The following is a 26,493-nucleotide window of genomic DNA, read 5'->3' on the forward strand; positions in this document are numbered from 1 at the left end:
CCCCCGGAACTCGCGGCAGCAGCAGCCACCTCCCAACGCTAACCTCCTTCATTTTCAGCCCTCGCGGAGGCGAAGGCGGAGTCCCATCGGCCGCGGTTGAAGATTTTCATTTTCCTCCGAGCCGCGCTGCAGTCTTCTTCCCGTCGGACACTAGCGTGCCTGCGCGGGTCTTCCCGCGCAGGCACCCGATGCTCTCCACTTCCTCTTCCGGGCCGCGGGAAGAAGAGAGCACGCCGGTGCTCTCTTCTTCCCGCGGCCCGGAAGAGGAAGTGGAGAGCATCGGGTGCCTGCGCGGGAAGACCCGCGCAGGCCCCCGATGACTCCAGCGCTGGCACCCGGCTGACACCCGATGACTCCCGCGCAGGCACCCGGATGACTCCAGTCGGCGTGCTCTCTTCTCCTCCCCCCCGCGGCCCGGAAGAGGAAGTGGTGAGCATCGGGTGCCTGCGCGGAAGAAGAGACCACGCTAGTGTGGTCTCTTCTTCCCGCGCAGGCACCCGATGCTCTCCACTTCCTCTTCCGGGCCGCGGGGGGGGGGGGGGGAGGAGAAGAGAGCACGCCGGTGCCACTGACTCCAGCTGTCCTGCCGCGTTCCGCCCGGGCTGACAGCATTTTAAGCCCGGGCGGCGGAGGACCGGGGAGCAGCTGGGTCAGCGGGGAACCGCGAAGTATGGCGACACTTGTCTGCGAGCCAGATGCAGCCCTCAAAAGAGCCATATCTGGCTCGCGAGCCATGGGTTCCCGACCCCTGCTCTAAGCTGTTCAACTGCTTTTGTCCCTGATTCATATTACCAAACCAGTAACCAAATCCTCAGATGATCTTGGCCACGGTCACATCCAATTTAGGTTGAAGAGCTCGTATCAACACCCTCCAAACCCAAAATGCATCGACTCCGCTCCATGGATAGTCTCAAATCAACTTCCTGGAGCTTCGAGCCATGTGTGATGCCCTTTATGCCTTCAAACACTTTATGCCTTTATGCCTTCAAACACTGCCTCTCACACAAAGCCCTGGGTCTCAATCAAATCATCACCGAACCCACACACAAAGCAGGCCACACACTTGACCTAATCTTTGTGAACTCAAAAATAACCATTGCCACCCCTCCTGTAGTCACCCCGGTACCGTGGTCCGACCACTTTCTTATTAATGCCACCCTCGAAACCAAATCCCCCACTCCTTCCACACAAAAACTCCACAAAACCATCTCCTTCCGTAAACACTGTAGTACAGAAGAGCTTACCCTAGCTTTCGACAAAATAACCAACAACATCGACCTCACCAATCCAGACACCGCACTTCACTCCTGGAACAACCTTACAACGACCATAGCCAACGACCTTTGCCCCACGATCCACAAAGAAGTACCCCTTGCACACTGTGAGAAAAGGAAACCATGGTTTTCTACCAAGTTAAAAACCATGAAACAAGACCTAAGAGCTAAAGAACGCGCCTGGCGCAAACAACCATCCGCCACTCTAAAAGCTACCTACTACAACTCATTGCACGCATACCGTCATGCGATCACCCAAACCAAGCGTGATTTCCACGCAGCAAAGATCCATGACTACCAATTCAATGCAAATACCTTATTCACTTACATTACAGAACTCACCAATCCTAATACACCTACCCTCAATGAAACCATCTCCAAAAATAGATGCGAAGAACTAGCCATCTTTTTCAAAAACAAAATCGACAATATTCTACTTCGCTTCCCTGCCAACACCACCCCCTTCGCCCCCATTCCCAATGACAATAAGGTCATTCTTAGAGCCTTTGATATCACCACCAACATAGAAGTAGAAACTATCCTAAAGAAGATGAAACCCGCCACACACTCCTCTGACACCATCCCCTCAAAAACACTCCTCTCCATTGCACCCGCCATCACCAAACCTATTAAGGACCTCATCAACTGCTCTATCACCGCAGGCAGTGTCCCAGACCCACTCAAGCTGGCCATAGTTAAGCCCCTCCTAAAGAAACCCACCCTCGACCCCACCGATCCTGCCAACTACCGCCCGATCTCCAATCTCCCTTTCTTATCCAAAGTCCTAGAAAGGGTTGTTAACAAACAATTGACGGATGTTTTAGAAGACCACAATATCCTCCACACTCGTCAGTTCGGTTTCCGTAAAGCCCGTAATACCGAAACCTTACTACTAGCCATGACAGACACCATACTCAAAGGTATGGACCATGGAAACTCGTACCTACTCGCCCTACTAGACATTTCAGCTGCCTATGACACAGTCAACCATCAAATACTTATGACCCGCCTAGCAGAAATAGGTATCGCCGGTACAGCCCTTTCATGGCTCTCTTCCTACCTCACACACAGAGAATACATAGTAAAACTCGACAAGCACGAATCCTCACGCATACCTATCACGCAAGGTGTACCCCAAGGCTCATCCCTATCCTCCACCCTCTTTAATATTTACCTCCTACCTCTATGCCACCTCCTCTCCGACCTAGGCCTAAAATTCTTCCTTTATGCGGATGACGTGCAGATCCTCATCCCGTTTCAAGGGTCCATAAACGAACCTTTGCAACGCTGGGAATCCTGCCTCACCACTATAAGTGCCCTACTATCCAAGCTCCATCTAGCTCTAAATACTTCCAAAACAGAAGTACTCGTCATCTCTAATCAGCCTGAACGTTTCACGATCCCCTTGCAACAGGACACCCCCCACACTTCTACTACAGCCCTCTCTCAGACCCAGTTTGTAAGAGACCTGGGCGTCTTCATAGATCAACACCTGAGCTTTAAACCCCACATCAAATCTCTCCTAAAGGGGGGTTTCTATAAGCTCAACATCTTAAAAAAACTCAAACCCCTCCTCCACACCCGCGATTTCCGTACAGTCGTACAGACCACCATGCTCACGAAACTAGACTACTGTAACTCCCTGCTACTAGGACTTCCTGCATCCACCGTCAGACCCCTTCAGATTCTACAAAACTCCATGGCTAGAATCATAACCGGCACACGCAAAAGGGACCACATTACCCCCATACTAAAGGACCTACATTGGTTGCCAATATCCTACCGCTCTCAATACAAAACACTCACCATCCTTCACAACTCCCTACATAAACACAATCACACCTGGCTCGATGAAATGCCTCGCTACCGCTCCTCCGACCGCCCCACAAGAACAACCCTTACAGACACCCTTCACATCCCAACCCTCAAAGTAGCGCACTCAACCCACACCAGAGGAAGAGCTTTCTCCGTTGCTGGTCCCACCCTCTGGAACTCCCTCCCCACCCTCCTACGCCAAGAGACATCTTTTCACAATTTCAAGAAAGGAGTCAAGACATGGCTCTTCAGACAGGCCTATCCCGACACAAACCAAACCTAACCTCTCCCCCCTCAGCTCCCCCTGCTCAACCTTGTACCCCCCTGCCCCCTTCTCAGCTCCTCCCTACTCGGCCTCCCACGTTTCACCCTACCCTCCGCCCGACCTTTCCCTCGTCTCCTCCCCCCAGCCTCTCCCCCCTTTTCCTTGTCACCTGGCCGACCCTCCACCCTTAGCATTCCCCCTCCCCGCTACTCCCTTTATACCTTCTAAAAACGCATTCCCTGGTGATTCCCAGTGATTACCTTCCCTCAACCCCTCCGTATCCCTACGTAGGTAAAGAGATCCTTGTATATTTAAATCTCTGTACCCCTTTCCCGCCCTACTCACCCTGCCCCTCCAATACCCTTTTGCTAACCCATTAACCCTTTTCCCTTCTATACCGCCCTTAAATCATCCTAACCCCCTTCTTATTTCATATTTAAGTGAATACTTTAAGTAAATGTCTCTCATTACCTCCTTAGCTCTACAATTTTGATTATGACTGTACTTATCATCAACTGTATATAGTTGCAGCTATTTGTGTTCTTTCACTCCTTTCTGTCCAGCCTTTGCCCTTCCCTTAGCCTCCCCTCTCCCACTCCCCGGTATCCTCCCTTTCCCACTCCCCTCCCCTCTACTATTGCTCTACTACGCTATTGTTTTACCTATTTATCAGTTTTACTGTGTTATTGTTATATTGTAACTTTCCTCCTTTGAGTTTTTTGTAAACCGGCATGATGTGTTTCACGAATGTCGGTAAATAAAAGTTAATAAATAAATAAATAAATAAATATAGACGGACAGTATAGTGGCAATGTGGTATTCGACAAACAGGGACGCACAGGCTCTTATCTGCTCTGCCAGGAAGCCGTGCAGTTCTGGGCCCTTGCACACTCCATGCATCTCCGGGCCACTTATCTAATAGGCATACCGAACGTACTAGCAGACCATCTCAATCGTCTCCATCCTCACAAGTGGTCTCTCAATCCATGTGTAGCGAGCAAAATCTTCTAGTGCTGAGGTCAACCAACCCTCTTGCGTCCGAATTGACCCACAAAGTGGACAGATTCTGCTCCCTACACAGGCATCAAAATGCGTTAGCCATGGGCGCCTTTGCTCGCCCCTGCAACAAAAGCCTCCTATATGCGTCTCTTCCGATACCGCTTATAGCCAAAACTCTCGTGATGCTACAGCAGGATAGGTTTTCATCGCCTGCCCACAGGTCACTCTCATAACACAGACTCACTGATATTCTCAGGTACCTGTAGCTTCATGATAACCTCCACACGTAAATCTTACCATTCGAAATGGGCAAGTTTTACCAAATGGTGTGCACAAAAAGGTATTGGCCCCTATTTTCTGCCCCATTAGGCTATCTAGGATACTTTTTCGGATTCTGGTCCCCAGACATCCTCCGCACGGGTACACCTCGGTTCCAACTCAGCGTACCACCAGGGAGTGTAGGGGATGCCCGGTTAACGGCTCAACCCCTTATGAGTCTGCTTATCATGAGTTTTCTACAACTTAAGCCTCCTCTAAGATCACCGGTTACGGAATGGGGCCTAAATATAGTGCTTACAAGGCTCATACATTCCCCGTTCGAGCCTTTCATTTCCTATAATTTTAAAATTCTAACATGGAAAAATCTTTTCCTTGTAGCCATCACTTCTGCTAAAAGGGTGAGTGACTTACAAGCCCTTATTGCTTATTCACCTGACACTAGGTTCCTCCGTGACAGTGGTCCTCCGTACTCACCCTAAATTTCTTCTTAAGGTGGACACAGCCTCTCACCTTACTCAGTCTATAATCTGTCCACTTTTTCCCAAGGCCTCTCTCTCACCAGGGCGAGGGGATTTTGCACACATTGGACTGTAAGCATGCACTTGCATTCTATCTAGACCACACTGCACTCCATAGGAAATACACCCAACTCTTTTCTTCTTTGACAAAGACAAGCTGCGAGTTCCAGTGGGCAAACAAACTCTCTCCAACTGGCTAGCAGACTGTATCGAATTCGGCTATAAGGAAGCAGGCCTTCCTCTCCAGGGGTGAGTCCAGGCACATTCTGTTAGGGCCATGGCAACATCGGTAGCACACTATTGTTCAATACCAGTTGCCGACATTTCCTACTCTGCAACATGGAGCTCTCTTCGCACATTTGCAGCCCTCTACTGCTTAGATAAGGAAGTCCATCAAGACTCTGCCTTTGGCCATCCTGTCTTGAAAACTTTGTTCCCATATAATCCCCAACTCCTTCCACAACCACCTGCTGTGATTTCAGGCTGCCTCATCATTGCCAATAGCACCCCAATTATTGTGCCTGCTGGACAAGTTGTCTGCTATTGGCCTGTTGTAATGCGAGTCAGCCTGTAGCTTGCTAATCACCCATATGTGAGGACTACCATCCTGCTTGTCCTGGGAGAAAGCAGAGTTGCTTACCTGTAACAGGTGTTCTCCTAGGACAGCAGGATGTGGTCCTCACAAAACCCAGCCGCCACCCCGCGGAGTTGGGTTTGCTTACGTTTTATTTTATTTTTTCGCTCGCGCTTTTTGCTACAAACGAGACTGATGGGAGACCCCTGTGGACACAGGGATCATGGCATGCTGGGCATGCTCAGTGCAATCAGTGTGCCAGTCAAAGTTTCTAGAAACTTTGACAAAAGTATTCCATAATAGGGCTCCGCCTGATGACGTGACCCATATGTGAGGACTACATCCTGCTGTCCTGGGAGAACACCTGTTACAGGTAAGCATCTCTGCTTTCTGGCAAAGCATTTTAGGTAGCTTCTGCCCCTAAAACATAAAACAGCCGATGAATGCACAAAGTCTCGTGATGCAAGTTTAAATGAAACCAGTTGAGGGGAGGATGGAAAGGTTTGTTGGGAGGATCAAAGTTTCCTTATGGGGGTGATGGAGAGTAGAAACTGGGAAAGATTCAGGAGCCACTTGGTTCATGCATTTGAAAACAAAGCAAAGTGTTAAATTTTATTTTGCTTTCAACTGGGAGCCAATGTAACTCATGCAAAATTGGTGTAACATGGTCAATGAATTTGACCTCCTATCAAAAGTCTTGGTGCTATGCCCTGTAAAGGTTGTAGAGGTATTTGAGATTATATTGTGCCGTGCCGTGCAACAGAGTTGCATTAGTTGATGCGGTTGGTGATCAAAGACTGTATGACAGTAGGTTGCATTTCTCGAAGTTGCTATGCAGGTGTCTAGTCTGGTGAAGTTCATAAAGGAGGTCTTTACCATCACTGAGATGTGGGTTTCCATTGCAAAACATTGATAGTTATACCCCTAGACTATGTAGAGAATCTTTAGATTGTACAAGGTTTCTGCAAAAGGAGGGCAACTTTAATAGAGAACACCTTTGCTGGCTTAACCAGAGGAGTTTGGACTTCGATGGGTTTCGCTATAGTTTGTGTTTAAGCCATAGTTGCCACTGCTGAGACAGTTATTGAGATTAGCGATGGTTGCAGTTTGATCATTTCCTGTTTTTGATGCAAAACTGGTTGTCCTCAGCAAATAAGTGAGGTTTGATGTTGAAAGATTAGATGAGGTCACAGATTGGGCAGATGTAGATGTTGTAGGATTGGGAAAAGCACTGAACCTTGGGGCACCTGGATCCCTAGGTATGGATACTTTATTGATCCATGAGATGTACTGTGATTGGTTGGTCAGGAATGATGTCAACCGTTGAAGAACAGAGCCCTTCATACTGTCTCCTCGATCGTTATAGCAGGAGTAGGTGATATAATTAGCACGTGCCTGTGGATATTTGGTGACTATCTGTCCACAGGAGGCTGTGTAGAGCTGGGCAGGGCCTTGGATAAAGGTCTGCTTTCCTGGAATTCCAGCCAAGACCAAAGTTGTAGTAAATTCTTAGTCAAGTTCCTCAGGGCTGTGTTTTTAGAACCAATCTTAGTGCAGAGCACTAAGCATGTATTAATGGAAGTTTGTGATGCCACTTAATGAGTGACATCTCTTCAGTATCTACCCCAATGCAGAGCCTTCTCAAAACAGCGTTATGTCGGGTTGCCTCTTGAGGTCTCTGATTCAAGAATCATTACTGCGGCTGGATGATCACAAACAAGGATGATTTAAGGAAAGTAATTGTTTTTAGTTGTATAAGAAATTTTACAAACAGGAAATTAGGGACCCGGTGCATTTGTGAAAGTAAATAATTATATCCACTCCACTGTCTTCATGATGTCTGTTTAACAAGCAATATCAGTTGTACTACAAATGCTTTGAACTTTGTATTTGATGCTTTTGAGCATTCAGAGTGTTGATTCTGTTATTGGTGATTTTTTATTTATAGAACGGGTTTGTTTACTCCAGACATGGCTTTTGAGGCGATCGTTAAAAAACAGATAGTAAAACTGAAGGAGCCTTCCCTGAAGTGTGTAGACCTCGTGATCCAAGAGTTAATCAATACAGTCAAGAAATGTTCCAGTAAGGTAAATTCTTCATCACTCGGCTTAAAAGTGTTGCATGTTAAACTGTTTGGCTTCTCTTTCTCATGAGCTCCTGTGGTTTTAGCAGGTAAGAACATCTGTGCTCTTCTAATTATTGCATATAGTAACATACTGACAGAAAAAGATCCATTGGCCCTTACCATCTGCCCAGTTACTGTGGTTTGCACTGCAACGATATAGGCCAGCCACAGGCTTATAGGCTATCTCTCCTTACCCAAGTAATTATTCGCTTCCTCATTAAGTATGGTACTTTGGAATGTGTGGGCTATAAATTGTGATATAGGTCTTTACCATCTTGGATAGATGATTATGCAAAATCTCATACTTAATCGAACACCCAGCTACCAAAAGGAGTGAGGCTGTTGCCTGAACATCTGGCCTGGCTGAACAGTACTCAGTTACTGATCTAGTATCCAGGAAAAAGATCTAGGCATCCTATGGATAACACATTGAAATCATCGGTTCATGTACTGCAGCGGTCAAAAAAGCAAACTATGTTAGGGATTATTAGGAAAAGAATGGCGAATAAAACAGTCAAAATAACTCTATCACTCTATGGTGAGATCACACCCTGAATACTGTGTGCAATTCTGATCATCGCATCTCAAAAAAATATATAGTTGCACTGCAAAAGGTACAGAGAAGGGTCACGAAAATGATAAAGGGGATAGAAAGGCTAAAGAGGTTACGGCTATTCAGCTTGGAGAAGAGATGGCCGAGAGGGGATATAATAGGGGTCTATAAAACCATGAGAGAATGGGTAAATTTTCTCTTTCAGATAATTCAAAGACTTGGGGGCACTCCATGAAATCAGGAAGTAGCACATTTAAAACAAACAGGAGAAAACCCTCAATTAAGCTCTAAAATTCATTGCCACAGGATAATGTTAAGGCATTTAGCATAGCTGGGTTTAAAAAAGGTTTGGATAAGTTCCTGGAGGAGAAGTCCATTATCTGCTATTAATTAAGTTGACTTAAGGAATAGCCACTACTTATTACTAGCATTAATAGCATGGGATCTACTTAATGTTTGGGTACTTGCCAGATACTTGTAAACTGGTTTGGCCATTGTTGGAAACAGGATGCTGGGCCTGATGGACCCTCAGTCTGACCCAGTATGGCAATTTCTTATGTAGGTGTTTCTGAGGCATTGTAGCTGCCTGGATTCCATGACCTGCAGTATTGCTAGGTCATGTTTCCTTTCTCTGCCCTTTGTTTTGTCCTTATCTCTGATTCTGAGTGTGTGAAAAATGGGTTGTTGTAATACTTTGATGTCCCAACCCTGTTCCTACTACTTTCGTAGAAAATGACAGCCAAGACAGAGTAGGATTAAATGGTACATTTTCTTAATCTCAGGGATCTGTACTTGGACCGGTGCATTCCAATATATTTATAAATTATCTGGAAAAGGGGTACGACGAGTGAGGTTATCAAATTTTCAGATGATACAAAATTATTCAGGGTATCACAAGTGGATTGTGATAAATTGCAGGAGGCCCTTGCGAGACTGGAAGATTGGGCATCTAAATGGCAGATGAAATTTAATGTGGACAAGTGCAAAGGTGATGCATATAGGGGAAAATAACCCTTGCTGTAGTTACACAATGTTAGGTTCCATATTAGGAGCTACCACCCAGGAAAAAGATCTAGACATCATAGTGGATAACACATTGAAATATTCGGCTCAGTGTGCTGCGGCGGTCAAAAAAGCAAACTGGGAAGCCTTACCAGAGGAGAAGCCATGCCGGAAAGCGTGCAGGCGAGAGAGACTGAGACTCTGTGGAGTAAAAGACCTGACTTCCAGCCCTTGACATCATCAGGAGCCGCCTGCTGCACCTATTTAAATCTCAGTGCAGCGGTGCGCAGCCTGGGAGAGAATTTTTTTCTTGAAGGTTTCTTCGTCTGATTTGATGGGGAAAAAGAGGAAAGTGAGGATGGTGGCTTCCATGCCTGTTGAAAAGGAGGTAAAAGGGCTGATGGATCAACACCTCATCCAGAGGGCGAGTCAAACCTCGAGAGAGGTTATTCCAGACATTTCTTTCTCGTCGGGAACCTCTGCTAGACCTGCCCAAAACCAGGCATCCAATCTTTCCTCTGGAAGTAACAGGGTTAGCATTAAAATAGCTAACCCCGGCTTGATGGATTTATCACCAAAAGACAGAGAAAATACACCACCGGGACAGGATGAGACTTGCCTCCCAGCAGTTGAGAGCAATGTGTTATGTGGTATATCTTTAGAATCTGAATCAGAGATGGCTGATCCTGATAACATCACTCTGGTAGATGTTTGGAGAGCTGTTACAAAAATGGACAAAATGTTATCTCGATCCATGGCCCAATCCACAAATTTTGCCGGAGAGACGAGGAACACTTTGGAAGACAATAGCAAGCGTATTACACAATTAGAAACAGTGGGTGCATCATCTACTTCACAAATTATGTCTCTTCAAACAACAGGGATTACCTTTATAAAAGACACGTTAATTATCTATAAGCAGTTGGAGGGGCTGGAAAATATAATAAGTAAAAACCTAAGAGTGTTGAATTTTCCATCTACAAGAGCTGTTTAAAAAAAATATGTAAAAGAAATATTGTGTATTTCAAATGATTTGCTTATTTCAAAAATGTTTTATATATCCAATATGAAGAGAGCAGTATTAGCGCCCGAGGGGGAAATGGATGTTATATCAACAGTCCAAATTTAACATCTTTTTTGGAGGCTTCTGTTGATGACATACAAACTAAAGCCACTTTAATAGTGGCCTTTAGAACAGGAGAGAATTCTAGTCCTTCAAAAATATTTTAAACGTAAAGAATTTAGCTTCTGTGGTCAGAGAGTCCAAGTGTTTCCGGATGTCTCTAGGAACACACAGTTAAGGCGGAAGCAGTTTCTATTTTTGAGATAGAGAGTTTTGGCCCTTGGGGCCACTTTCTTTCTCAAATTCCCCTGTAAGTGCTTGATCACTTTTCAAAAGAATACATTTGTATTTTTAGATCCTGCCCACCTTGAAGTATTTCTTGCTGTAAAGGTGGATGAGGGCATAGTAACAGCCTCATAATTAGATAAGGTTAAACTGGTTAAAAGCAATTTATATCTCCTAATAGCTCATGTTGGTATGAACTTTGCATTAGATATATTTTCTTAAGGCTTCCCTATAAAGTGGACTTAAATTTTGGAATTACATAAATGTTGTGTTTGTGTTTTGTAAATGTTTACTTAATGAAGAAGTATGGATGATGTAATCCAAAATTTTTCTTATTTCTTTTTTCATTGTAAAATGTATCAAGAAACTTAGTGTAAATTTAGAAAAAAAAGCAAACAATGTTAGAAATTATTAGGAAGGGAATGGTTAATAAAACGGAAAATGACATAATGCCTCTATATCGCTCCATGGTGAGACCGCACCTTGAATACTGTGTACAATTCTGGTCGCCGCATCTCAAAAAATATATAGTTGTGATGGAGAAAGTACAGAGAAGGGCAACCAAAATGATAAAGGGGATGGAACAGCTCCCCTATGAGGAAAGTCTGAAGAGGTTAGGGCTGGTGAGCTTGGAGAAGAGATGGCTGAGGGGGGATATGATAGAGGTCTTTAAGATCGAGAGGTCTAGAACGGGTAGATGTGAATCGGTTATTTACTCTTTCGGATAATAGGAGGACTAGGGGGCACTCCATGAAGTTAGCATGGGGCAGATTTAAGACTAATCAGAGAGAATTCTTTTTCACTCAACGCACAATTAAGCTCTGGAATTTGTTGCCAGAGGATGTGGTTAGTGCAGTTAGTGTAGCTGTTTAAAAAAGGTTTGGATAAGTTCTTGGAGGAGAAGTCCATTTACGGCTATTAATCAAGTTTACTTAGGGAATAGCCACTGCTATTAATTGCATCAGTAGCATGGGATGTTCTTAGTGTTTGGGTAATTGCCAGGTTCTTGTGGTCTGGATTGGCCTCTGTTGGAAACAGAATGCTGAGCTGCTTGGACCCTTGGTCTGACCCAGCATGGCAATTTCTTATGTTCTTAATAGGGTCCATTTAGGCCCACCTAGTTTGCCCAACCTTACTTCTAGTGCAATATCACAAACCCCACCTGATCTCTGGCTTTCTCCTCACCTCTTTGCTACTAAGGATTCTCTTTGCTTATCCCATTTTCTTTGGAATTCTGTTACCATTTTTATCTACCATCAGAAGAGGGAGTTCATTTGGGAAATTAGGTAGCTTATCTGGGTTTATTTGGGAAATTAGTTAGCTTAGTTGGGTTTAAAAAAGGTTTAGATAAGTTCCTGGAGGAGAAGTTGATAAACTGCTATTAATCAAGGTGATTTAGAGAATAGCCAGTTCTATTACTGGCATTAGTAGTATGGGATCTACTTAATGTCTGGGTACTTGCCTGGCCACTGTTGGAAATAGGATGCTGGGCTTGATGGATCCTCGGTCTGACCCAGTGATAATTTCTTATGTTTTTATTCCATATATCTATCACTTTTTCAGTAAATAGTTTCTGATTTTACTCTTGAATCTATTTTGTGCCCACTCCCACACCCCCGGAAGCATTATATAGTGAACTCTTGTTCAGGAGCACTCTTTCCTTTGAAAAAGGTTTGCTTCTTGGGCCTGGTTTAGAACTTTTGAGGTGTTGGATTGTTTCTATCATATTTCCTCTCTTCTCTCCTCTAGAGGGTTTTTCTGCTGATGCCGTGCACCTTCAGCGACATCAGTAGAAAAACCCCACTCTCCTCCCGGGCCTCCCACTCAATATTCAAATTCCCCCCCCCCCCCCCGAATTACATGTCGGGGGGGGGGGTCGATGAGCCATCCGGTGTTAATAGGAAGCCCTGGGAGGGTGGAATTGGTGTGTTCAATGCTCCGGAGGTTAAAGAGATGGCTTTCGCTCCTCGCCTACCTCCGCAGTGGCATGCACACCCGTTTCTATTCCTGGCGTTCCAACAAAGAAAGTCTCAATCCGTGGTTGGTTGTTCTCCAGCAAGGGAGAGCTTGCAATGCTCTCTCTCAACTTGACTTTCCGTTTCACGGGGACATAACAAACAAAAGAAACTTTGTCAATCAGGAAAACTGGAGAGACATCTTGTTGGTGCTCTCAGTAGGCAACCATCTTTTTCCTTTGTGTTGGCTTTGTGTTGGCTTTCAAAGCATACACAGTAAGTAAAAATAATCTGCCTGTGTGTTAAAAATATGATTCTTATCTTTCCTTGTACCATTATTTTGTCTGTTATCCTGCACTTCCCTTGAATCTCTGGAGGCAGCCATTTGTGATACTGCATTACACATTGCATCATATAGAAGGGAATCTGATTGGTTCATGTGATGGGTGTCACTGTTGTGGTCCATTCGGATCTAATGTATATGAAATGTAATAATTGGGGGCCAAGAATCAAAGCTGCTCATGTTGGTGCAGACTCTGCAAGTACTTCAGGTTTTGCAATAATAATCAAAACAAAACTACATGGGTAGTTTTGCTTAGATTATTGCCCCTGGACAAATTACCTGCAGAGATTCGTGTTGGCTTTCTCTGTGGGTAATTTTTCCATTAGAAACTATGTGTGTAGTTTTTTTTTACCAGTGGAAATGGCTTTGAATATGTCCTTCATGAGCCTTGACCAAACAGCCACTTCCCGGTCTTTGTAGGACAACATTTTAAAGATATTAGCAAAATAATTCCCTAAGAGCTTTTGCAATTGATACAGAGTGTGAGTAGTGCTGATTGCCATGTATCCTCCTGCAAATACTGCATGGCACACAGCAGGTGTAGCCTTTTTTCAAGTGCTATTCAAGATGCGATGCTTAGACCTTTTTTGGCCTGGAAGTTTTCTCCTTCTTTTCGGCTTCCAACTCAGTTGCAACTGACCTTTGTTGGGCTATGGTGTCGTAAGACTTTTTTTGCAACTACTTGGGGCTTTCCCCCCTATATTTACATTCTCACACACACCTTCCTTGGTTTGGCCAAGGATCCCAGATCGCAGCTCCCTCCAGAATGTTCTATTATAGACTCTGTCTCTGGTCACTAGGTGGTGGTGTTGAGCAACAACTGGGAATATTTTCCCTTCTCTTTCCTCCTGCCAGGGCTTTGAATACTGTTTCTTCTGAATCCCTAAACCCCCAGTCATCCTGGGACACAGATTTCTGGTCTGGGAATTGGATCTAGATCATCTGCATGGCAGCATGCAGAACTTGCCACTGAGTCACAACACCAGCCCCGGCATAGATTGATTTTACTGGTGCGTTAGCCTTTGAAGTCTGTGATTATATCTCGACTTCTCACATCTGCTTGAGTTGGTCTTTAGAGATTTCGTCATTGTATGTAGTACTTGGCCACCCTGTCAAGTCTGCGGCTGGGTATGTGACACTTCTGAATCTTTACTGCTTATAAGTGACATTTGTTTAGCAGCTCTGGCGTTGGCTCTGTAGTTTATCTGTTGGGAGAAGGAAAACAGGAGTTGGAACACGTTCTCATCTCCAGATTTCTTTCTGGCACTTCTGACTAGCAGTTCCTCATCTTTCACTTTTAGGGATTAACTTCTGTGTTCTCGGAGCAGAACTTGAAAATAGCATCCTCCGGCTTCTGTGGCCTTGACTAATGTCCAAGCATTGTGCGGTGTCTTTGAGGAAGGTCCTGTCAGACAAATTTGATTTTTTTTTGATTAGGTGACTAAAGAATTGGATTGAGAAGAGTGCTCAATGTGATCTACTTAGATTTCAGCGAAGCTTTTGATACGGTCCCGCATAGGAGGCTTGTGAATAAAATGAGATGCTTGGGAGTGAGCACCAAGGTGGTGGCGAGGATTAAAAACTGGTTGACGGACAGAAGACAGCGTGTGATGGTAAATGGAACTTACTCTGAAGAGAGAGCGGTGTTAAGAGGAGTGCCGCAAGGATCAGTGTTGGGACCGGTTCTGTTCAGTATGTTTTTTAGCGACATTGTGGAAGGAATAGAAGGTAAAGTTTGTCTGTTTGTGGATGATACCAAGATCTGCAATAGAGTGGACACACTAGAAGGAATAGAAAGAATGAGAGGGGATTTAAGGAACTTAAACAGTTGTCAAAGATATGGCAGCTGGGATTCAGTGCCCAAGAAGTGCAGAGTCCTGCATCTGGGGTGCGGTAATCCAAAAAAGCTGTATGTGATGGGTGGTGAAGGGCTGTTGTGCACGGAGCAAGAGAGGGACCTCGGGGTGATAGTGTCTAGCGATCTGAAGATGATGAAGCAATGTGACGATAGCTAAAGCCAGAAGAATTCTGGGCTGCATAGAGAGAGTAATAACTAGTAAGAAAAAGGAGGTGATAATCCCCTTGTACAGGTTCTTGGTGAGGCCTCCGCTGTAATACCATGTTTGGTTCTGGAGACCATATCTCAAAAGGGACAGAGACAGAATGGAGGCAGTCCAGAGAAGGGTGACCAAAAAGGTGGGTGGTCTCCATCAAATGACTTATGAGGAGAGGTTGAAGGAGTTAAATATGCATACCCTGAAGGAGAGGAGGTGCAGGGGAGATATGATATAGACCTTCAGATATCTGAAGGGTTTTAATGATACACAATGAACAATAAACCTTTTCCATTGGAAAGAAATCAGTAGAACTAGGGATCATGAAATGAAACTCCAGGGAGGACAACTCAAAACCAAAGTCAGGAAATATTTCTTTACGGAGAGGGTGGTGGATGCCTGAAATGCCCTTCCGGAGGAGATGTGAAGACAAAAACAGTGAAAGATTTCAAAAGGGCATAGCATAAACACTGTTGATCCCTAAAGCCTAAAACATCATCAACCTCAGCAGTACCGGAAAAAATGTCCCTAACCCCTCCCAAACCTCACCCTAACTCTTTGCCTCATTTAAATGTTACCGCTGCAATTGCGGTAGTTATTGCGTGTGGTAGGGCATTATCACATGCGATAACTCCACATTGCGTTTTGATAAATGACCCTATAAGAGCTCTACAACTCCTACAGATCTCAGCTGATCAGTTCATTCAGGTAGAAACATGAGGGAGCACATTACACCTATACTGTATGATCTCCACTGGCTGCCAGTCCAGTGGCAGATCCAGTTCAAGGTTGCTGTGATGGTACATAATCTTCTGAAACTCGATTCTTTTCCTTGGGCGAATGCAGGAAGACCTTGTGAGACTGGAAAATTGGGCATCCAAATGGCAGATGAAATTTAATGTGGATAAGTGCAAGGTGCTGCATATAGGGAAAAATAACCCATGCTATAATTACAATGTTGGGTTCCATATTAGGTGCTACAACCCAAGAAAGAGATCTAGGTGTCATAGTGGATAACACATTGAAATCGTCGGTGCAGTGTGCTGCGGCAGTCAAAAAAGCAAAAAGAATGTTGGGAATTATTAGAAAAGGAATGATGAATAAAACGGAAAATGTCATAATGCCTTTGTATCGCTCCATGGTGAGACCGCACCTTGAATACTGTGTACAATTCTGGTCGCCGCATCTAAAAAAAGATATAATTGCAATGGAGAAGGTACAGAGAAGGGCTACCAAAATGATAAGGGGAATGGAACAACTCCCCTATGAGGAAAGACTAAAGAGGTTAGGACTTTTCAGCTTGGAGAAGAGACGACTGAGGGGGGATATGATAGAGGTGTTTAAAATCATGAGAGGTCTAAAATGGGTAGATGTGAATCGGTTATTTACTCTTTCGGATAGTAGAAAGACTAGGGGGCACTCCATGAAGTTAGCATGGGGCACATTTAAAACTAATCGGAGAAAGTTCTTTTTTACTCAACGCACAATTAGACTCTGGAATTTGTTGCCAGAGAATGTGGTTCGTGCAGTTAGTGTAGCTGTGTTTAAAAAAGGATTGGATAAGTTCTTGGAGGAGAAGTCCATTACCTGCTATTAAGTTCACTTAGAGAATAGCCACTGCCATTAGCAATGGTTACATGGAATAGACTTAGTTTTTGGGTACTTGCCAGGTTCTTATGGCCTGGATTGGCCACTGTTGGAAACAGGATGCTGGGCTTGATGGACCCTTGGTCTGACCCAGTATGGCATTTTCTTATGTTCTTATGTTCTTATGCCCTCTTACAGGTATATTGTCTAATCTGTACAGAGAGATCTGGTAGATGTTCCATCTCCCAAAATTGCACATCTAAAAAAAGGAGAGCGAGAGCATTCTCTGTTGCTGCTCCAGAGTTACGGAACTCTCTACCTGAACACCTCCAGCTTATGGGATACTTAGACTTTTAAGTCCTCACTTTAAGCATTTCTTTTCAGGCAAGCTGTTCCTGGGTTTTTGAACTTCTCATTGGAAAACTTTATTTTTATTTATTTTAGCATTTTTATATACCGACATCCGTTTGCAACTCTGGTCTGTGCCCTGCTTACAATACCTAAGTTGTCACTGAATGTTTTCTGTCCAGGCAAGCATATGAATTTTGTTTTCTAGTTTACTGTTTTTGATTGTCTTTTATGTCTATTTTAAGACATTGTACTTTGCATGTTTTTACTATTGTGTATGTACACTTGTAAATCATCTAGCAACTTGTGCGGTGATTAATACATTTTGATAACGATAAAGATATTAATTTACTTGCTGCTTTGGTGCAGTTTCATTTCTAGATTATTTTCGTTTGTATGACCCTCTATACATGATTACACTTGTACCCTGTGGCATGACCTGTTTAGGGGACCTGCATCCAGGTCTCTGTATTTCCAATGATACATTTTGGCCATTTAAAGTTTTGGGGTTTTCTTGTGTGTTGGGAGCAGTTGCATTCTCATCCCTTTCACCTGCTTTTCCCTTGTTTGTTTTCCGGTTGTATTGGTTTTCAGTTTTAAATCCTTGCCCTTGACGTTTTACAGTTCCTACTTAATAGCGTTGTATGTGATTGATCCTCAACTACCATTGAAGTGCCAGGTAGTGTTCCTGTTTCCATTCACGACTCCCTGGTCCTGCCTTAGGATTGGTAAATGAAACACTGGGATGGTTGAAGCTGCCACATCTGCTTTTTATTCTTCCATTCAGCTTAGAATGTGGTCATTAGAAGAGGATTTTCTACAAGCAGTTGTGTTCAGTTTTGAATTGTAAGATGATCTTCTTTTTTTAAACTAAGATCTGCTTAAGCAGTCAGTCCTGAAACTCTGCTGATTTTCAGCGAGTCCTCTGCTCCCTGCCGGGGCCCCTTTTTATATCAAGATTGCACATTCGCTCTTGATGTAGGCTTTAGTGCGTCAGAGGAGCTGGCAGCTGCTGAGCCAGTTGGCTTAAGCGCAGCGGGGTTAGTTCCCTAACAGAACCTGCAGATGACAGTCTTGAAAGCATAAAGCTGCTAATTTGGCCACTCTGGGCCATGAATGGGATGGGAAGACCTCAGAGGTCAGCAGCAACGTTTGCTGTAGACTAGAGAATGTCTTTTTTTTTTTTTCATGCACATCTAAAGAAAGTTAGTACAATTTTTTTACTCTCATCTCATAGTACAGTGGCAAGTGCCTTTGGGCATTTGACATTAAAAAAAAATGTTGATATTTGAGTCCTGAAGTTTCAAAGTTGATCAGTGAATAAATAGCCAGATTCCTAGACAACAGTATTTTAACCATTTTACAGATGCCTGTCAAAGCTTTCATCTATTAGCTAGGTAAATGCAGCATTAGTAGCCATACCTGAAGGAGGTTCTACCTCCTCTCAGCTGTATGAGATGTAGAATGTGCCAACACAGCTAAAGGGTCTCTTGGAGGTAGGGAGGAGGGACTGGAGTAGATAAAAATGACTTCTGGAGGTAATGCAAGCAAAACCAGCACATGGACATTTACATTGCACATGGAGGGGACCATTTACTAAGCCGTGTTAGGGCTTTAACTGGTATTAAACAGTATTTATTTAGGAAGAGCATGCATGATAGAGCTGGCGTAGTGTGTGAATGGCAATGAGCTGATTTGCAATTTGCATGCAAACCAGTTCATTACTAGGCAAAAACCATGTAAATCAAATAACACAGTATGCCTAAATTTGCAAGCCTAATTATTTATTTGATCATACATAGAAACATAGAAACATAGAAGTGACGGCAGAAGAAGACCAACGGCCCATCCAGTCTGCCCAGCAAGCTACGCAGTTTATCCATTTTTTCCCCCCCTTTTTTCTCCCTCCCACCCGTCTCTATTGGCTTCCAGCACCCTCCGGCCCCAATTCTCTTCCACCCCTCCACCAATGCAGAGAGCAGCGCCATCCTAGTGAACATCCAGCTCAATCAGGGGTAGCAACCGCCGCAACCAGCAGGCCACACCCCTGCCCCACCCCTGTTTTGTTTGCTTGTTTGTTTTTTTTTTAAATTTTTGGAGATGGCAGCCCTCCATCCTTCCGCTCCGTGAAGGTGGAACACCAACCACTGGCCACTGGCATCCCTAGTGGGCATAAATAGAGAGGAGGCAGCAAACACTGCACGGAGCGGCAGTAGCCACTGAGGCATTCACGGAGCGGGATGCCAGTGGCCAGTGGTTGGTGTTCCACCTTCACGGAGCGGAAGGATGGAGGGCTGCCATCTCAAAAAATTAAAAAAACAAACAAACAAGCAAACAAAACAGGGGTGGGGCAGGGGTGTGGCCTGCTGGTTGCGGCGGTTGCTACCCCTGATTGAGCTGGATGTTCACTAGGATGGCGCTGCTCTCTGCATTGGTGGAGGGGTGGAAGGGAATTGGGGCCGGAGGGTGCTGGAAGCCAATAGAGACGGGTGGGAGGGAGAAAAAAGGGGGGGGAAAAAAAAAAATGGATAAACTGCGTAGCTTGCTGGGCAGACTGGATGGGCCGTTGGTCTTCTTCTGCCGTCACTTCTATGTTTCTATGTTAGATCAAATAAATAATTAGTAAGCCACCAGTTACTTAGTAAGTCTAATGTTACTTACCTCTCACTTGGTGTCCCAGTGCTCCCAGGACACTCATTTTAAAAGGCCTGAGTGGCCCAAAGAATGCCACCAAGTATTGAAAAAACCCTGGAGGTTTTGATTGACCTCCTTGTCCCACCAACTCTCATTCTGCCACTTGAAGAGAACAAAATAAATATATATATAGAACGTTCAAAGTCCCCAGATGCAGGCTCTCCTACCCTGTACACCTTATCTAATGCTGGTGGTTCAGTGGGGCCTGGAGCATCCCCCTAGAGCTCTGGCCCAGCCCCGCCATTTTGAAAATTGTGCTAGCTGGCCAACGTTATACCTGTGTGCCATCCTGTGATGGGGGTGAAAGTATAAAATCAGTCATCCAGCACCATTTTGAAAATGATGGTACCGGACCCAGAGTCCTAGGGGATCCTTCAGGCCCCACTAGACCACAGGGTAAGGGAATGCAAAAGGGGTGGGGGGTGTTGGAGAGGTAGGAGGTCCAAGGGGAGAGGTAAATTATTTGTAAAAAGAGGGGGAGGGGCCAGGGATGGGGTTTTTTTTGTACTTTACTAGTACAATGCATGGGAAGTGGGGGAAGTTGCATGGACCCTTTAAGAAGATATGGTGCCACCATTGTGTGGTCTGCACTAGGGAAACTGCTGCAGTATTTTTCACAGTGGTATGTTACTGCTGGGAAAAATCCCATGGGATTTGCAAAGTTCAGGTATCAATTATCGCAGTTTTGTCAATCCCACAATAACTTTCCCTTGGGGAAAAATATGGTGACTTACTAAATATACCCCTTAGATTCTTCTACTTGGAGGGCACTTTTCAACTGTGCATAAGTCAGAGCATTTAAACTTTATAAAATAACATGTATTTCAACCCTGTAAGTTTGCACGTATTTGCCAGTACATGTGTATTTTTGTAATTTTATTTATTTTTAAAATTTCTATACTGCTGATTCACCAATCTCAGCGGGCAACAGAAAATACACAATACACGGAGATGCATGCTTTACCTATTTGTAAAAAGTATATGAGTATATTTTACCTGTGTCATATTTTTATTTATTTATTTTTGATTTTTATATACCGGTGTTCCTGTATTACATACAAATCACATCGGTTTACAATGAAACATTAAAACAGTGAACCAAGAATTCGCCCGGGGGTGGTACATGGAACAAGGTACATAGACCAAGGGGTACAAGAAACTGGGAGGGGAAACAAATTTTAGCTAGGATAAGGATTGGTCCAGAAAACAATTCTGGCTAAGATAAGGATTGGTCCGGAAAACAAGCCAAAACAATTAACTCAATAACGTAATCTGTACAATGATGAGGGGGGTGTAGGTGAAAAATGCAGCTTGTGTGAGTAACCCTCTGTGATCTACAGTGGTAAATACTAGCAGTGTACATTGTGCCCAGAACGACCTTAAATAAGGTCAGAAAGGAGAGAATAAACAGAGGAAGGTGCAGTCTGGATGCGACCAAGGGGCTTATGTTCCTGGGAAAGCTTTATGTTCCTGGGAAAGCTTGACAGAAAAGCCAAGTTTTGAGTTTCTTTCTAAAAATCGAGTGGCAAGGTTCTTGTCGGATGTCTGGAGGAAGAGCGTTCCACTGTATAGGGCCTGCTGTGGATAAGGTGAGTTTCCTTAGGGAAGATTTTGCTGGGGGGGGGGGCGTATAGAGTACCTTTGTATGCTCCTCTGATAGGTCTGGATGAAGTATGTGGATGCAGTTGGGAGCTTAGGTGGAGCGGGGAGATGTTGTGTATGGATAGTTGTGAGCACTTTAAAGAGGATCCTGCATTTAATGGGCAGCCAGTGGAGGTTCTTAAGGATGGGGGTGATGTGTTCTCTTTTGATGGTGTTGGTAAGAATTCTGGCTGCGGAGTTCTGAACCATCTGGAGGGGTTTGATGGTGCTGGCCGGGAGTCCAAGCAGGAGGGAGTTGCAATAGTTGGTTTTGGATAAGATGATGGATTGTAAAACCATACGGAAATCATTGAAGTGAAGAAGTGGTTTCAGCTTTCTGAGGACTTGCAGTTTGTAAAAACAGTCCTTGGTGGTGGTGGTTACAAATTGTTTTAAGTTAAGCTGGTTGTCAATAATGACTCCTAGATCTCTCACATGAGGAGATTGACTTAAATTTGGGATGGTTGATAAGGGGGTGATAGATGGATTGAGCAGCCCGTTGTTATTTTGTGAGATGATAAGGAACTCCGTTTTGTTGTTGTTGAGGACTAGGTTAAGGCTGGAGAGCAGATGATTGATTGATTGCAGGCACTTGTTCCAGTGTGTCATGGTTTCGTATAGGGATTCTGTGATAGGGATGAGGATTTGTACGTCGTCCACGTAAAGGTAAAGAGTTAGCTTTAGATTGGTGAGTAGATAGCAGAGCGGGAGAAGGTAAATGTTACAGGGTCGGTGAAAGGGAGGAACCTTGAGGGACTCCTTGGTTGGAGAGGACCGGATGTGATTCTTTGTTTATCCTTACCTTGAAATGTCTGTTGGAAAGGAAGGACCTGAACCAGCTGAGAACCGTTCCCTTGATGCCTATGTCTGCGAGACTAATAGAGTTGCGTGGTTTACCGTGTCGAACGCCGCAGAGAGATCAAGTAGAACCAGAAGATAGGGTTGTTTTTTTTTCCAGGTTTGTTTGTATGGTCTCCGTAAGGGATATGAGGAGGGATTCTGTGCTTAATGATTTGCGAAAGCCGAACTGAGAAGGTGCGAGAATGGTATTTTCTTCAAGGTACTCAGGTAGTTGCTTGTTGACTATCTTTTCCATTAGTTTAGCAATCAGCGGCAGGTTTGCTATTGGGTGGAAGTTAGCTGGGTCTGTTGGCGACAGATTGGGTTTTTTTAGTAAGGGTTTTAGGATTGCTAGTTTAAGCTGGTTTGGGACTAGACCTTGAGTTAGAGAGCAGTTAATGATGTCTGCAATTGTCTTTGAGATGGTATTCCTTATGGAGATGAGAAGGTTGGTCGGAATTGTATCCAATGGATGAGAGGAGGGTTTCAGTTTCTTGAGAATATTTTCTATCTCAAGAGCAGATGTGGTCTCGAAGGATTCAAAGCTCGTGTTTAGTTGTGATATGGTAGAGAGAGGGAGGGGTGGCAAGGGATTGGATGTCAAGAGGGGGTCAGTCAAATTGATGATTTTTTTCTTGAAGTAGTTTGCTAATTCTGTGGCTTTGTTGAGTGCTTGGTCGTCCGGGATAGTAGGAGGGGATGGTTTAGTGAGTGCTGAGACGTAAGAGAATAGAGCTTTTGAATCAAAGATGAAAAGGTGGATTTTTTTTTTTGAGAGAAAATCTTTCTTAGTTTTAAGTATAGCATTCTCGTAGGCGTTGAGGAGGGATTTGTATGTGGCTAGAGTTGTGGTGGATGGGTTTTTTCGCCAATTATATTCTTTACTTCTTAGCTCTTGTTTGATGGACTTCAGTTCTGGGGTAAACCAGGGTTTCCTGTTGTCTGGTGAGGGTTGAAGAACTTTTGTAGTGGACGGGCAGGTTAGGTCCCCAATTTTTTTAGTGATATTAATCCAGGAGGAGGTGGCTGCGCTTGCATCAGAAAGATCGAGTTGTGTTAGTTCTTTAGAGAGCTGGTGGCTGAGAGGAGGTCTGTGGAACACGGTTTCCTGAATTGGATTGTGGTTTTCAGGAAGGACTGGGGAGGGTGCACTTTGATCTCGAGAGTCGTGTTGATGATCTGGTGATCTGTCCAGGGGACTGGTGAGCATGTGGGTGTGGTGGAGAGAGAGATGCATTCATTGATGAAAATAAGGTCCAGCTTGTGGCCAGCTTTATGAGTTGGGCTGTTAATAATTTGTGTGAATCCCATGTAGCTGAGTGAAGAAAGTAGAGTAATGCAGTTCAGGGATTGTGGTGAGTAACATATCCACATAATGAGACTGCAGTAGCCGTTCAAGTCTTTTTTTTTTTTTTTTTTTTTAATATTGGCCTCTTAGTCTCTTCTCATAGAGTTTGCGGTGCAGACCCCAAACCATTTTGTTAATGCTTTCTGGACTGCCTCCAGCCTTTGTCGCTCTGGTATTGCCTCCAGACTTTGGATACACTCCTCCAGGTAAGCTTTCACCAGTGACCTGTACAATAGCAAAATCATGACTTTCTGTGCTAGTTATGCCTTTTCCTGTGCACCCTATTTATTTAAGAATATCTGCTTATTCACTCTTTCACTGAGAATGTGAAAAAAAACATAAATGCAAAAGAATTAAAAGCAAACCAATCAGTGAATAACAAATACCAACAGAGTAAAATAGGCATTGAAACCATGGGCATATTACTTTTCACAAAACAAAAACAAATAAAAAAAAAATGAAATGATCCTACTTCAAATTGCACAATTCTTCACAAAAGAACAATAGCAGTCAATACAATAACCAGCTAAAAGGAAGATGTCCCAGCCAATATTTAAATTAAATCTCTGAATAGCACCCTCCACCAATTTCCTTCCCAACTCACTGAGGGAATTATTTGACACCTACCTACACTAACTTTTATGGACCGGATGGTATACACCCCAGAGTTCTGAAGGAACTAAAGAATGAAATTTCAGACCTATTAGTAAAAATTTTTAACCTATCATTAAAATAATCCATTGTACTTGAAGACTGTAACCCCCAATATTTAAAAAGGGCTCCAGGGGTGATCCAGGAAACTACAGACCGGTTAGCCTGACTTCAGTGCCAGGAAAAATAGTGGAAGGTATTCTAAACATCAAAATCATAGAACATATAGAAAGACATGGTTTAATGGAACAAAGTCAGCATGGCTTTACCCAAGGCAAGTCTTGCCTCACAAATCTGCTTCACTTTTTTGAAGGAGTTAATAAACATGTGGATAAAGGTGAACCGGTAGATATAGTATATTTGGATTTTCAGAAGGCGTTTGACAAAGTTCCTCATGAGAGGCTTTAGGAAAAGTAAAAAGTCATGGGATAGGTGGCGATGTCCTTTCGTGGATTACAAACTGGCTAAAAGACAGGAAACAGAGAGTAGGATTAAATGGACACTTTTCTCAGTGGAAGGGAGTGGGCAGTGGAGTGCCTCAGGGATCTGTATTGGGACCCTTAATGTTCAATATATTTATAAATGATCTGGAAAGAAATATGAGTGAGGTAATCAGATTTGCAGCAGATACAAAATTGTTCAGAGTAGTTAAATCACAAGCAGATTGTGATAAATTGCAGGAAGACCTTCTGAGACTGGAAAATTGGGCATCCAAATGACTGATGAAATTTAATGTGGATAAGTGCAAGGTGATGCATATAGGGAAAAATAATCCATGCTATAGTTAGTTACACAATGTTAGGTTCCATATTAGGAGCTACCACCCAAGAAAGAGATCTAGGCGTCATAGTGGATAACACATTGAAATCATTGGTTCATTGTGCTGCGGTAGTCAAAAAAGCAAACAGAATGTTGGGAATTATTAGAAAGGGAATGGTGAATAAAACGGAAAATGTCATAATGCCTCTGTATCGCTCCATGGTGAGACCGCACCTTGAACACTGTCGCCACATCTCAAAGTTATAGTTGCGATGAAGAAGGTACAGAGAAGGGTGACCAAAATGATAAAGGGGATGGAACAGCTCCCCTATGAGGAAAGACTAAAGAGGTTAGGACTGTTCAGCTTGGAGAAGAGATGGCTGAGGGGGGATATGATAGAGGTGTTTAAAATCATGAGAGGTCTAGAATGGATTAATGTGAATCAGTTATTTACTCTTTTAGATAATAGAAAGACTAGGGGGTCACTCCTTGAAGTTAGCATGTGGCACATTTAAAACTAATCGGAGAAAGTTCTTTTTCACTCAATGCACAATTAAACTCTGGAATTTGTTGCGAGAGGATGTGGTTAGTGCAGTTAGTGTAGCTGTGTTTAAAAATGGATTGGATAAGTTCTTGGAGAAGTCCATTACCTGCTATTAATTAAGTTGACTTAGAAAATAGCCACTGCTATTACTAGCAACAGTAGCATGGAATAGACTTAGTTTTTGGGTACTTGCCAGGTTCTTATGGCCTGGATTGGCCACTGTTGGAAACAGGATGCTGGGCTTGATGGACTCTTGGTCTGACCCAGCATGGCATGTTCTTATGAACTAAAAATAAGTTACTCTAATCCCCTTAACCTAAGTTGGTGGGGTGGGGGACTGTAAACATCAGTAAATAGCTGAGATTCTAAAAGCTTCCAAAAGGAACTAGCTCTTCAGAGAGTCTGATTACTGTTGGAAGACTATTCCAAAGCAGAGGTGTAGCACAGTGAAATGCTTTGTTTGAAGATGGTGAAAGATGGTATGCCGTGAAGAGATGACAATTTTTCATCCTGCAGTCTTGCCGAGGGAGCTGGGAAATACCAGTGGAGCTGATTCCTAAGATAACTAGGACCCGTCCATTAAGGGCCTTAAAGATTAAACATAAGGCCTTGAATTGAGCAGGACTCCCATTTGGCAGCCAGTGAAATTGCTCAAAGTAAGGAGAGATGGAGCAGGATCAGGGGGATCCAGATGTGGCCAGCACGGTTCCAGGGCAATATCCGGAAGAAGTCCTGAATTCTGAAGGGGATGACCCCAAGGTGGTCCAATTGTTCCGTAAGGAGGAATTAGGACCTTTGATTCCTCATGTCATAGGGGAGCTGGGGTTGAAAATTCCCTAGGAAGGCTCGGACATGGAAGGGGTGGAACCAATTCTGGATGGGCTTAGGGGGGTCCGGTGAGGGCCTTCTCCTATCATAAATCAGTGAAGAAACTGGTGGATTGAGAGTGGGGAGCTCCCAAAGCCAGCTTAAGCACG

The 26,493-nt window shown here is 43.9% G+C and overlaps 1 protein-coding gene across 9 annotated transcripts in view; it reads left to right on the plus strand.

The window, feature by feature from the left end:
* The window catches only part of DNM3 (dynamin 3), a 694,116-nt gene that overhangs the window by 136,325 nt on the left and 531,298 nt on the right, over positions 1-26,493 (plus strand). For all 9 annotated transcript variants that reach the window (XM_029617605.1, XM_029617606.1, XM_029617601.1 and 6 more), the window contains one exon: positions 7,673-7,811. In XM_029617605.1, coding sequence (XP_029473465.1) covers positions 7,673-7,811 — 139 coding nt within the window. The remainder of the gene's footprint in view (positions 1-7,672; positions 7,812-26,493) is intronic.

The sequence above is a fragment of the Rhinatrema bivittatum genome, chromosome 10 (assembly GCF_901001135.1).
Source record: "Rhinatrema bivittatum chromosome 10, aRhiBiv1.1, whole genome shotgun sequence".
NCBI classification, from domain to species: Eukaryota; Metazoa; Chordata; class Amphibia; order Gymnophiona; family Rhinatrematidae; genus Rhinatrema; species Rhinatrema bivittatum.